This window comes from Ammospiza caudacuta, chromosome 1, assembly GCF_027887145.1.
Source record: "Ammospiza caudacuta isolate bAmmCau1 chromosome 1, bAmmCau1.pri, whole genome shotgun sequence".
NCBI classification, from domain to species: domain Eukaryota; kingdom Metazoa; phylum Chordata; class Aves; order Passeriformes; family Passerellidae; genus Ammospiza; species Ammospiza caudacuta.
Genome location: NC_080593.1, coordinates 47,773,678 through 47,787,116, shown reverse-complemented (window position 1 = coordinate 47,787,116; position 13,439 = coordinate 47,773,678). Strand labels below are relative to the sequence as shown.

Genomic DNA, 13,439 nt, shown 5'->3' with positions numbered 1-13,439 from the left:
GCAGTCAACCAGATAAGCTACCCAATGTGGGAATGTATTTTATACCAGAAGAAAATCCCAAGTCTGCAGTCTTTACTCACTTCTTCATATATAAAAATATAAATGCATTTTCACACCTATATCTATCTAAAATGGAATATACCTATCCCCCATATTTAAGTGCAATTGCACATTCAACAGGGCTGTTTGCAGTGCCACATTTGGCAGGAACAGGATTAGTTTCTCTCCCTCACTACCTCTTTCACAGAACATACACTAAGCTGAATGGAGATCTTCATTCTCACATGAAAGCAGCAAAATTTCCAGCCCCACAAGTACCTGGGACTATGTTATTGGAGCAAGTCCTGGTACAGAAACACCCAACAGATGCTCAGAACTGCTCCTTAACAGCTCTTGTCCTGTGCCTCTGCAGTTGGTGGTGTTTCCTGCACACTTTAAAAGAAACAGCAGACAAGTCCAGTACTATCCAGTGGCACCTGGATACAACAGGTTTCTGGCTGATCCTCAAAAACACCACAAAACCTCTGCTGCACATGCTCAGAGTTCTGACACTAATTCAGGGAAATTTTAGTACCCAGATATTAGCAAGTGAAATGAGTTTTGGCTTTGCAGAAATAACACATTTAAATGATTTGTCAGTGGAAGAAGAAAAAAAATACAAACCTGGGCTGACTCATAGTTTTTCTTTAGCTTACAGATTTTGTACTGGCTACACAGCTACTATTGCAGAGGTTCACACATCATTCTCAATTTTACTTTTTTAATACAAAAGCCCTAGTGCAGCCCAAACTCACCATGAAAAGCCAAAGCATTTAAAAAAAAGCTGAGGTGACAGAAGTCTTCCCCAAAAGGACAATACTTCAGAAGAGAAATCCAAACACATATACAAATCAAATGCCATGTAATAGATTACATTGCCTAGAGGAGCTGTGGATGCTCCATCCCTGGCAGTGTTCAAGGCCAGGCTGGATGGGGTTTTGAGCATAGTGGTATAGTGGAAGGTGTCCCTATCCATGATGTGGGAGCTGGAACTAAACTTACAGAAGCCTTCCAACCCAAACTATTCCATGATTCTATGATTAATACAGGAGACCTAACAAGCTTACACAAGTTTCTGATCACCCTGAGTGTGTGTGAGAGGCCAGAGTGTAACAGTGAGGAGAATGAAGACCAGCACAGTGAAACCAAGTTTCCTGATGAATGACATCTCTACTGCAGAGCAATGGGGATGCTAAAGTACCAGCATATACCCACATAGAGTGCATCCTCAGTTTTGGTGAGTCCAAAAAGCAGTTCAGAATTCTGTCCTACATGGTGACTGTTGCCTGGTTATTAAATTATTCAATTTACTGAATTAAAATGAAACTTGAGGGGCAGATGCAGGCAGTGTACATCCTCTGAGACTCATCACAGACCAGATTTTGCAATTCTATTTACCTGCAAGGGAAAGAAATGTTCACTTACTGATACTCAGTGTCTTCTCTGAAAAAGAGACAGGCAGAATATCTGAAATTAGTTACAAGGAGGCCTTTATGCAGGCTACTGAAAATGCAATTTCTTTGAGAAGCAAGCTGAATAAATATTTCTGTAATCATAATTCATGTTAAAAAATGAGCAGAAACAGAGTGATAACAGGGATAATACAGGGAACATTGCAAAAAAACGAGATATTCTTCATTATTCCATAGTCAAATAGACATAAGAAATCCCCATCAATTTTTAACAACTTACAAATGTGTTGTTTCCCACCCATCCACCAGATCCTCCTAAAAACTTGCAGAAGGCAGTAAGGACAGCAGGAAAAGCAGGACTGGCCAGAAGGGGAGCTGGTAGGACACAGCACAGGGTGTGCGGGCACTTGGTGCCCTCTCCTGGGCACGACAGAAAGATCCTTGTTTAGCCAATTCACAGCATGGCCATGGAAACTGGAATCTTCTACATCTTAAACTGATTCCTCAGATGAAATAAAAGGCACAGGTAATCAGAGAGAAAGTTCACACATTTCCAGAGAAGTACTCAGCTGTTCAACTCCATAACAACTCCTGACAAAGCAGCGTGTTACATCACAACATTGTTTATTATGTAACTTTTTACAATACAAACAAAAATACAGAAATGCAGTATATGAATACAGCTAAATGCAAAATGGTGATGTTTTTCTCGAGGCCATATTCCCATTTCTAGTAAAATAAAGAAAGACTGCACACAGGTAGAAACAGGTTGGTAGTTAACTCCACAATTTTGCCTAGAAATGACCTATAAATGCGTTTTCCTGCTACTTACCATAAAATGTAAAAAGGGAGTTAAAGGAAAGTTTTACTCACTGGTTCCTACCATATGAAAGAAGCTATATTCTATTTAGGAGGGCCAATATATGGAAAATATCTAAATTAAATGTTATTACAAAAAATGAAGCAGTAATGAGATCCTTCTGGCTAAAGAAGTTACTAAATGAGAATAGCATATATTTAAAGAATCCAAAACATAAAAGGGTTGTTATAAAAAGCTTAGGTGCACTGTAAGCTTACAACTTTTGTTTTTCCATGTGTCCTTTTAAACAATGGAAGTGTCAAAAATAGGGTCAACTGTGTTAGACTAAATTACATTATTGTATATGCTGCACTGAATGGAATTTTTATTATAATAATAGAGAAGCATTGTTTGCATCATATTATGGCAATTTATCCTCACTAAAAACCGTCTAGAGTCCTGCATTTTTTGATATCCTGTAAACCGTTAAACCACCAGAACATGATTGTACAACAGTAAAATGTTTTCTTTTGCATTAAAATGACACCTGTTTAAAAAAAAAGAATGAAAAAAGGTACTTAGAGCTGTTATTTTTCCAAGTACACAACACCCTAGACAATTCAAGGCATCTCATTCTCCATCAAAATTAACAAAAATTTGTCATGCTGTTAAATCCATTACTATGGATACGACTGGTGCAAAATTGGTCAAATGGATCCAACAAACACTGATGTCCAGGCGGGCATATTGGCAACTAATACATAACTGGTGGTCAAAATGATGCATTTAAAATATCTTCCCTTTCTTCTTATTCTTTTCCAAGGTTCTAAAATGACATTAAAAAAAAAGTTTGTTAAATAATGCATTTAAGTTCTGTTTTTAAAAAAAAAATATACAACTTTTACAACAGGCATTTTAATAAGGCTTTTAGTGGTTACAACACAATGGATGAAACTTACTGAGTACACAGAACTTGTGTGAATCAAGCAGTGCAGTTATCATCAGATTTCCCCTCCCAAGGACTTAAGGAATTAAACATTTTAATTCTCAGAACTTTAATTCCTCATCTCCCCAGAAATCTGATGCAATCTATCAATATAAACATTTATTTATTTATTTACATAGATACATTTATACCATGTTTTTGCAGGCTAAAATCTGTTTTAGAAGCTAATAATTTTCCCACTATTGCTGAAATAGGGTCATTTGTAACTAAAAGCAGTTCAAATTTTTTCTTGGCTTTTAAGTGAGACCTCCATAGTGGTCTACAACCATGGGTGGACCATTACTGTGTCAGAAAGCTCCAGAACTTTTACTGCAGGACAAGACTCCAGTTTACCTGGAAGAGTTCTGTTGTTCCAAAATACGTTGTTGAGCCTCCCAGTTTGCTTTCTCATCCTCAAACTGACGACGCTTTTCCTCCAGTTCTTTGTGTTGTGCCTCCAAATTCTTTTTCATTTGCTCATGGCGTCGCTGCAGCTGTAGGAGATTATGAACAGAGTCAGTAGGTGCAGAAAACACAGCAACTTTTGGAACTAACAAATATCACAACTAAACTTACTAATGCGACAAAATTATGTGTTTTATTTTTCTTCAGAGAAAGTAGCTCAGACTAAAACATTAAGGTGATAGGTACAGCCAGTAACAGAAACCAAAAGGTTATTAATCCAACAGCTTCATTTTACAGGTAACAGAAAATGCCCCAAATGCTACCCAGTTTACAAACAGAATTTGTAAGCAGCTATGTTTGGTAAATAAAAGGAAATTAAAAATACTTTGGTATTTGATGCAAACACTAAGCAGCAAGTTTCAGAACATTTGAGTATCACTAATGCATAAAAGAGCAACATCTTTGTTTTTCTGTGGGGGAAAAAAACCCCCAAAATATTGATTTAATCCTATAGCATTAACTATATTGTGGATCTATTTGGAAAAAAATATTAAGGGGATTAATTTATTCACTAATTAAATGAATTACCATTATTGAGAAAGTGAATTGTCTACATTCCAAAAGAGAACAGGAATTCTCTCCTGCAAGTTGATGGGACAGACTGATAATCAAATGTGTTGTATATAAGGATGGAAATACTTGTCAGGAGACATGATTGCTTTCATGTGGTATACTGCTTTTTAAAATTGATTTAAGTCATAGAATGGTTTGGGTTGGAAGGGACCTTAAAGATCATTTAATTCCATCCCTCCTGCCAAGGGGCAGGGATGTGGATGCTCAAAATCCCATCCAGCCTGGCCTTGAACATGTCCAGGGCTGGGGTTCCTACAACTTCTCTGGACAACCTGTTCCAGTGCCTCATCACTCTCATAATAAAGAACTTTCTCCTAATATCTGACCTAAACCTACTTTCTTTCTGTTTAGAGCCATTCCCCTTGTCCTGTCACTCCATACCCCTGTAAATAGTCCCTTCTCCATCTTTCTTGTTGGGTCCCTCCAGTACTGGGAGGTCACCATGAAGCCTCCTCTTTTCCAGGCTGAACCATCCCAAGTCTCTTAGCCTTCACTCATGCAAGAGCTGCTCCATCCCTCTAATTGCCTTGGTGGCCTCCTCTGGACTCAACATTCCCATGTCCTTCCTGTGCTGGGACCCCAGGGCTGGATGCAGCACTGCAGGCAGGATCTCACCACAGAGAAGTAAAGGGGTAGAATCCCCTCCCTTGACCTGAAGTCCACACTTCAGAGAAAGTGATATAAAACTCCCTCTTGCCTTATTCTCTTGCATAATCCCATTCTACACAGCCTTTGAAAACCTATTTCCTTTTACACATTTTTACATGGCACTGTCTGTTGCCTACTTTTCTACATTTACATAAATACAACAGAAGCTTACAAAGCCATGAATGGTGAAGAAAAAAGAAGAATTAATTGCAATGAACATAAAAAACTGGTATCACAGGATACAGTCAAAAAGTCATGAGATAGTACATGAAAACCAGAAGTATTTCTGTATTTCACATAACAAGGAAAATGTGGACACCAGAAGTATTAAAGGGTTCAAAAAGATTCAAGACAGAAATTGAAAAAAGGATAAATCAAGTGGCTACAAAAACCATGATCCAGATAGAGCATATAGCTTTAAAATCCTCAAACTACTGACTGGCATAGCTTACTATTCATATCCTTGTCTATTCAGTTCTCAAAAAAAAAAAAAATCTAGATTAATTTTTTTCCATTTGATCCAGTATGCCTTGGCACCTTACAGAGCCTAGGCTGCCAAGCATTTCAACTACTCTTCCAAGTTTCCTCATTTTTCCTCAAATTTGGAGACGAACTTTCTTAAGGAACTTTGACAGTTCTGAACTTCTCTATTAGGCTTCTTGTGAGAAACTGTTTTCCCAAAACGTTAAAAATTACTTAATTTTTTACTTTTATTTCAGAAGTTTTAAGTAAAACTTCTAATTATAATAGTCCCTTAAAAAGATCATTTTCAGAGCCCCTTGAAGCCTGTAAAAAACTGGTTTCAACTGTGAGGACTTCACCTGGAGATGACAGAAATTAGAGTTAAGTATCCATAAAATTTGTTTAAATGGTACCAGAACACTGACAAAAACAAATCCCTGACTCTTCCTTAGCCTCGTAATTCTCATTTAGGTGAGATCCCTATAGGCATTGTGTCCAGTTCCTGAAATGCTTTTTCAATACACACAACAAATGATCACTATTGCATTAGCTTATTATGTAAGCCATAAAAGTCACAAGAACTTTTAAAATCACATGGAAGAATAAGCACAAAATATTCCAAAGAAAAGGGAGAAGAAGACGGTAAGGATGTTATGGAGTATTTTAACATGCTATGACTAAAAATAAAAATAGAATACATGTGAACATTTAAATTCCATTTTAAGTTTAGATTTATACCATTCCAGCAAAGGCAACAAGCTGAGGAAGAAGAACGGTGCTGTCTTTACACATATAAACCAACTATGGAGTCAATTATGCTGCAAAGTCTTGGCAAAAAGTCCCACCTCTACACTTGTTGAGCCTCAAGTTATATTGGTGTTTAGAACATTTTGATTACCTCAGCTTCAGAGTCCTTCAGTTTCTGCACTTTTTCTTTGACTTTCATCTCAAACACCTGTTCCATTTCCATTTCCATTTTCTTCATTTTGGCTACATGCTCCCTCCTTTCCTCCTCCATCTGTGCCAATGGGCTCCTGCCAGAAATCCAGAAGAAGCAGTTAGCTAGTAAGAACTTTTTCTCTGTCTGTTACATTAGGACATCTGGAAAAAGCAAGATAAAAATGCTGAAGCAGTAACATAAACACACTGCTGTAGGCACTGCTAGCTTAAATTCAATTTACATTATTATATTAACTGTTTAGATAAGCTTTACTCAAAAAGATATTTCATACAATATCTTTTCCTCCCCCCGTAGAATTGATTTATACTACTTTTAAGTTAACAGAAACTCTTGACTTTCTATATGTAGAACCACCTGGTCATGGAAAGAGAGAAAATGTTAAAACAAGAAAAAGAAAATTAGCATCTTCCAAGTGATCTTCAGGCATCTTTTTCTTCCCCATAATTCAAATATATTAAAAAAATAATGGACATAATAAGAAAATTAGAAGCACTGCAGACTAAAGTTCTATTTTCTCTCTAAATCTTCATTGTTCCCAAGTGAGCCCAAAGAGACACTTAACATTGCAACTGTGTTGAAAGCTCTGGTCATAGTTTTAAAGAGAGATCAGCTTTGAAAAAAAGGTCTGGGCAACTGAACATCAATATTTCAAGTGTCAGTAGGAAGGTTTTCCTTTAGAAAGCTATTAATAAATGTAATGTATAAAAATAATGTACATTATTTTTAATTTTTTCCATATACTTTATGGTATACTTCCCTGGATTGTACTGAATTTTTAAAGCTGTATAAGCCTGCTATCCATGTTATGGTGATATGGGTTTTAAATAGTAAGTTTCACTGTAAACATATAATAAAACAGGATGATTGAGATCTAGTGATGATTGCTACAGAGTTTTGTTAACACTCTGCTGTTCCACAAGGAGCAATCAAACCAAATCACTGGCCTCTTATTTCAGTTTTGAGTATCTAAGGCTTAAAAGGACAAAGTTTTAACTATTGTGTTGGCAAAAATGAAGAACTGATTATATTTGGAATTGTTACAATCAATCAGCAGAGGACATCTAATCTATATATTAAACCAAATCTGAATTAATAGCTGCAATGCTTGGACTTGTGAGTAAAATGCTGTATAATATACAGAGCTGAAATGCATCTTCAGTTTAATTTTTACTTTAGTCCTTCAAAAGGCCAACTGCTAGCAATCTTTTACAAGGAAAAAATTAATGGTTAAACACAGGTGAGATAATAATGCAGAAAAATACTAAAGAAGTGAAAGAAGAGGTAAGTAGCAGTACTTGTGGAAGCTAAGCAGCTGTCAAAACAATACTATTTTATTCTAGAGATGTAAAGCTCTCAAATGCATCTGCTCTTCAAAAACTAATCTACAAAGGAGAATAAATATTGAGGAATCATATTTTGACTGCAGTTTTGACTTGAAAGGGGTGCAGAACTGTCCTTTGATTGAAAACTTAGTAAATCCAATGGGGATGCCATGCAAGCTGTATTTGAGAAAGTGGTACAAATCAGTCTGCACAGAAGATCAGATTAACTGACAGGTGAGCATTTACAGCTGAGAGCTTTACAACATAGGTCACAACTGGTTTTATTAGGTCCTAAGTATGTGACACGGGTAAAAGCACATCACTCTCTATTTCAGGACAAAATGATACAAGGATTTAAACAAAAACAAACAAACAAAAAATCAGACACAAACACACAAAAAAAAAAAAGAGCTGAAGAGGGAAAAAAACCCCCACAAACCACTAAACAAAGATGTAAAACATTTAACTGATTTCAGAAGACATGCTCTAATAACAGTCCTCTAAGTTATTCTGCAAAAATTAAAAATTATTCTAGATATGTGCAAAGTAGAATCTCTGCAAGCAGGTAATGAGATAAAATCATGGTCAGAAATTACTGAAGTTACTAAATCCCCAATTCAATGAAGAACTGTAAATTTACAGGTAAGGATAAAAATTGCACTAATTCTTTATAAGCGTCTATATAAAGATGCCTCAGTCATGGATAGAAATGGGGGGAATTCCATAATTTATGCACTTCTACTAATTTCTGAAATTTGACCAAATTTGACTTGAATCTTAGCCAAAAGTTTTCTAAAGAGATGGGTTTTTACAGAGGTATTTGTCACTGTAAGCATTTACAAATGCCTAAAATTTACAGTAGCACAGCTTTAGGAAAAAAAAAATGAAACCAACTGCTAGTGGAAAAAACAATGCCAAGAGCAGGATACCAGGAAACTGTTTTAAATTTGAAACATCAAACAGTGAAATCCTTTTTGTGCTTATAGAATTTTTGTCTTAAGTTTTTTGGAAAAATTTAAATCACCACTTACATGCCTTCAACTGTGTCAAATCTAAAAAACAAAAAATACAGAGGCTTAGCTTAGCATGCTTAAATAAAACCACAAAACCAAAAAGCAATAATTTAAAAAAGTAAATTCAATATTATTAGATTCCTAAAGCTAATTATGTGCTCCCCCAAAAGCAAATTTTTCATACTAAAAGGAAGAAATTGTTAGTTCAAGCTTGTTATATTTATTTCAAATTCAGTTAGTTGATCACTACATCATGTCAATACTAACGCAGGTTTGATGTGCAGATGCTTTCAGGAACAGTTTTCCTACAACACATATGCTTTTAAAATATTTTAGTGACACCAAGCACCACTTGCTCTATACAAGTTTTTGGAAACCAATGCCACCTGGAGGCTTTATCTCCTGGGTTAGAATTTGTCAGCCGGCAGAGAGCCGCGTATGGAGCAGCCGGGAATGTTCTGACACTGCGGGAAGAGCACTCGGCTCCCACGGCCACCAGGGGTCTCAGCGGCGGCAGCGTCACCCCCCGGGCCCCGGGATGCTGCAGCAGCGCCCGGCTCAGCGGAACAGGGGCTGCAAACAGGCTCTGATCCCACCGAGCTCTCACACGGGCTCCAGGTTCATGGCACAGAACCCGCCAACAACACAGGCAAGAGGAGATGCAAGTGGTCGGGCTTAGCAGTGTGTATTTTGTTATCCTGGATAAGACCCATCTTCACGAGGTACAGTATGACTCGCAATAAAAATAAGATTTGACTTTTAAATTCACTAAAGATAGCAGCTTCATACAGCAAATCAAAAAGATTTCTCTAATTACAACATCACAATTTCAGAGCAAATGCCAATTTTCTCACATGTCACAGAGGACACATGTGAAACTACCATTACCACATGATTTAAAGAGACAAGTTATTTACATATGCGAAGATTACCTTGACATTTAATTTTTTCAATGGTTAGGATGATATTGAAAATTTGACAAATCAGACTAAACCTAAAATACAAAAAACCCCTCCATAACCATGGAAAATACATGCTTTGGATTGCTCCTAAGTTAACAAGTTACTTACAGAACAGTCAAGTTTCACCAAATCAGCGTTAAGATTATTAACTGGACAGAAAAATGCTTCAATTAATCTGCACAGTATTACTAAAACTTGTAGCACATACTTCTATTTGTTTTCACATGAGCATTTTTGTCTAAAGAAATATGTTAACAGCTGCATGAAAAACTGAGATCTGCTAGGATCATAAAAATACAGCTGTTTTAAAGCTACAAAAGGTCAGTCCAACAGCTCCAACAGCTGCCAGCAGGAGATACTTTTGGCAAAGTACAAGCACCACTGCATGTCTCCTGGTATGTCTGCCCCCCAGTCTCTCAAAAAACAGCAGCTTAGGAGTTTCCAGAGCCAGGGGGTGTTTCTGTGTTTAACCATGTGCTTGTAATACCACCAGACAGCATCAGAGCACGTCTCCATTCTCACACAGAGATACAGGATCTGTCTCCCATGCAAGAATCAATATTGTCCCAATTTGAGACACAGACGCTGCTTTCAAAAGCCCAGCAGGCAAGCATAAAATTCCTAAGGGGAGGCACAGATAAACTGTTAATATCTGTTCCTCCCCCTCAGTTTCCAGGAGGCACATGGTTATTAGGAAGATTCCTTCTATGCTGCTTCAACTATACTAGATTAAAAAACCAAAAGCTACAAAACCACACTGAAGTAAAAAAATGCATGTTAAAGCATAAAAAAACACCCAAAAAACTGCAACTCAACATATGGTTAAGGTAAAAACAGAAAAATAGCATCAGCTGCTTCATAACCAGCACATGTTCAAGAATTTAATGTATTTACTTATTAAGTCACCCTGTGCTCTGGGGAACAAACTCTTACAAAATGTTCAAATAGTCTTCCTAAGTTTGCAATAGACTTTGCCATCTTTCAGATGGCTGAATCAAACTGCATTTACTCATTCTCTTGAACAAAAAAAACCCTGATAGCAAAGAGCACCAACTGTATTTATTCATCTCTGAGCTCCAGTACTGCAGTGCTCCAAGCAACAGATTTCTAGAGGAGAAAATAGTTCCAGAAAGCACATTCACCTGGAAATATTCAGGTGGGACAGCACAGTGATCTGAAGTGACAGGAGAGGCAAAGTGAGCATGCTTCAGAAAGCAAAGTAACTCCACACCCTGGTAGTGTATGTAAGTTCTGGCTCAAAAAGAAGTATCAGGAATGCTATCAGAAACTGAGTGGGGTGGAGGGGTGAATGAAGGTCACAAAGAGTTCTAAAATCTACTCATAGATGTATTTTTGTATAAAGTAACATCTTATTGTGTCTGCAATATGGGAAAAAAAATTTAAATAGTGACTCTGTTGCTATTTTAAAGAATGCAGAATAACCAGCCCTCTTACATGGATGAGGTAACAGACTGAGTTTGTAGGTGGAGACTAACACAAATCTAAGCAGACACAAAACAAAAATGGTAAAACTACTGTCACTAAAATTCAGATTTTCCAAAATCTAAGAAAAACATACTAAGATTTTGAAAGGTATATAAGAAACCCCAGTATTTAATAACACACACAGGAAAATGTAAACAACTTCCTTTGATATCCCAAATAACAATGAGGGGGGGAAAAAAGTTTCACTTTTCAGTATAGTAATAGCAAATAATAATACAGTAAAAAGCACAGTAATAGCAAGTTAGAAGTCCTGGAGAAAATGCAGGATTTTCTCTTCTGCACTCCTATTACTACATTTTCATCTGACATACTTGCTATGTGCACTCAGAAGCCTTGAGCTACAAGTCAGGAATAAGATGATGGCAGAAACATGACAGTGATAAGAAACCACAGTGTGATGGACACATATATTTGAAAACTAGTATTTTTAAGACTTGACCTCATTAGAAATGCTACTTAAGTGCAAGTACACTTCTGAAGAGTTGCTATAACTGTCATAAACTATTACATTTTTTGTCAGTGCCATGCAGGGAAGTCTCATGCAGACTCACAATAGATGAAACGAAATCACGTCCATTTAAATCATTCCCTCACAACTTTTAAAGCATTAAGAGAGTGTAGAATAGACATTTCTTTAGTAAAAAATGGCTTTGTAACTGTCATATGGGTGCAAATAGCAGGTATTTCCAACTATTTTCAGGGATCTTTTTCAGGAAGAACAGCTGTAACTTTGCATACCATTAGCTGAAAAGAACAGTACCCTCTATTTTGATTGAGAAATTTGTACTTAAATATAGTACTAAATAAGAGCACCATTAATTAATAATTATTTAATCACTAATTACTGTTGATGCAGTTACTACATGCAGAGCAGAATATTTGAATGTAGCTATTCGCAAATAGCATTATACAATTCAGTATACAGTAGAGCCTACTTTTAAATCTTTGACTAACTTCATCTGGTTGGCAAGTAACTTCTTGTCACAGGTAATAAAAATGAGTTTGAAAAAACAGCTACAGAAGCCCCCAAACACTGCATTGCAACTCCCTTCTCACAAGAGATAATGATGTTGCAATAATTCCCCTGCCATGATAGGCAGCCATATGAGTTGCTAGAGCAGCATTTCAAAGATGACAGTAGCAGGTCTGCTTTTTCAGAGTTTCTAAATAAATATTAACCCATTCTTCTCAAAAACATCCCTGACACACTAGTATTGATCATTCACGCAGAAGAACCAAAAATTCCACAAGTAACATGTAAACCAAAATAGAAATTAATGCACCAGAACTTTGTGGTATCAGTGTAAAACTCTGAGTAAATGTAACAATTCTCTTCAAAACTGAATCTACTATTTAGCATGTTCAGTGAAACTAGTGTCAGTCTTAGTGAAAGAGGAAAAAACTCCAAATTACAAGTAAACAAGAGGCTGTCTCTTTCCAAACACAGCAAAGAGACAACTGACTGAAGGCTATAGCATACAAACCCACCAGCACCCCTCCCCAAGAAACCCAAAACACCACCACACACTCATAAAACCAGCCAGCCAACCAAAAAAAAAAAAAAAAAAAAAAAAAAAAAAAAAAAAAAAAAAAAAAAAAAATTAAAGTGCAATTCAGCCTTAACAGGAACTTACTTTGTTAGCTGCCCTTTATTTTTGTTGTTGTCAACACCGTTGTATGTAACAGCTGCCAGTTTTCTGCTTCTGTAGTTCTCATAATGTACATTGTTAGTAACATCCTTCAGGTCCTGCATATGAGTTCTGTCAATAAGTGTAATTTATCAGCTTAGTGCACAAATACAAAATACTACCTGAAAAATCAGTCCCTGTTCATTTTGCAGATTGACTTGAATTAAATTATATCCCTCCAATAATGTCCCATTTCTCACAATATTTTTACTCTACCACTTAAACTGGAGCTCTCAAGACAGCAGAGGCACAGAAATATCAGGTTATTTTGCACCAAACTATCTAAAGCTTGCAATATCCCAAACACTAACTTACAGGACCAGTCTTTGGAAAGTTTGAGTTCTGTGGATAAACTTGCAGGTAATTTGACAGGCAGATAAGAAAAGTGTATATTACTACTGTAGTAGGTGGGAAAAATAATGTCAGGCAAGAAACAACAAGCCAAAATTTCGTGGTTTCCATCTTTTAATTCTACAAAAGCTAAATGTTAACGTCAAGACTAAGCTGAAAGAATTCACTTCTTTTCATAATTTTCCATTGTCAGCCAGGAGAAAAGCAAAGCTTAGGAATCAAACTAACAGTTTTTACAGCAGATGTCACCTAG

General features: G+C 36.5%; 1 protein-coding gene across 2 annotated transcripts in view; it reads right to left on the bottom strand.

The window, feature by feature from the left end:
• Positions 1-2,058: 2,058 nt before the first annotated feature.
• The window catches only part of SEPTIN7 (septin 7), a 78,534-nt gene continuing 67,153 nt past the window's right edge, over positions 2,059-13,439 (bottom strand). For both annotated transcript variants that reach the window (XM_058821123.1, XM_058821115.1), the window contains exons 10-14: positions 12,782-12,907; positions 8,698-8,718; positions 6,282-6,417; positions 3,590-3,729; positions 2,059-3,076 (exon numbers count right to left, since the gene is read on the bottom strand). In XM_058821123.1, the coding sequence (XP_058677106.1) occupies positions 3,037-3,076; positions 3,590-3,729; positions 6,282-6,417; positions 8,698-8,718; positions 12,782-12,907 (463 nt within the window). In that variant the 3' untranslated portion in view covers positions 2,059-3,036. The remainder of the gene's footprint in view (positions 3,077-3,589; positions 3,730-6,281; positions 6,418-8,697; positions 8,719-12,781; positions 12,908-13,439) is intronic.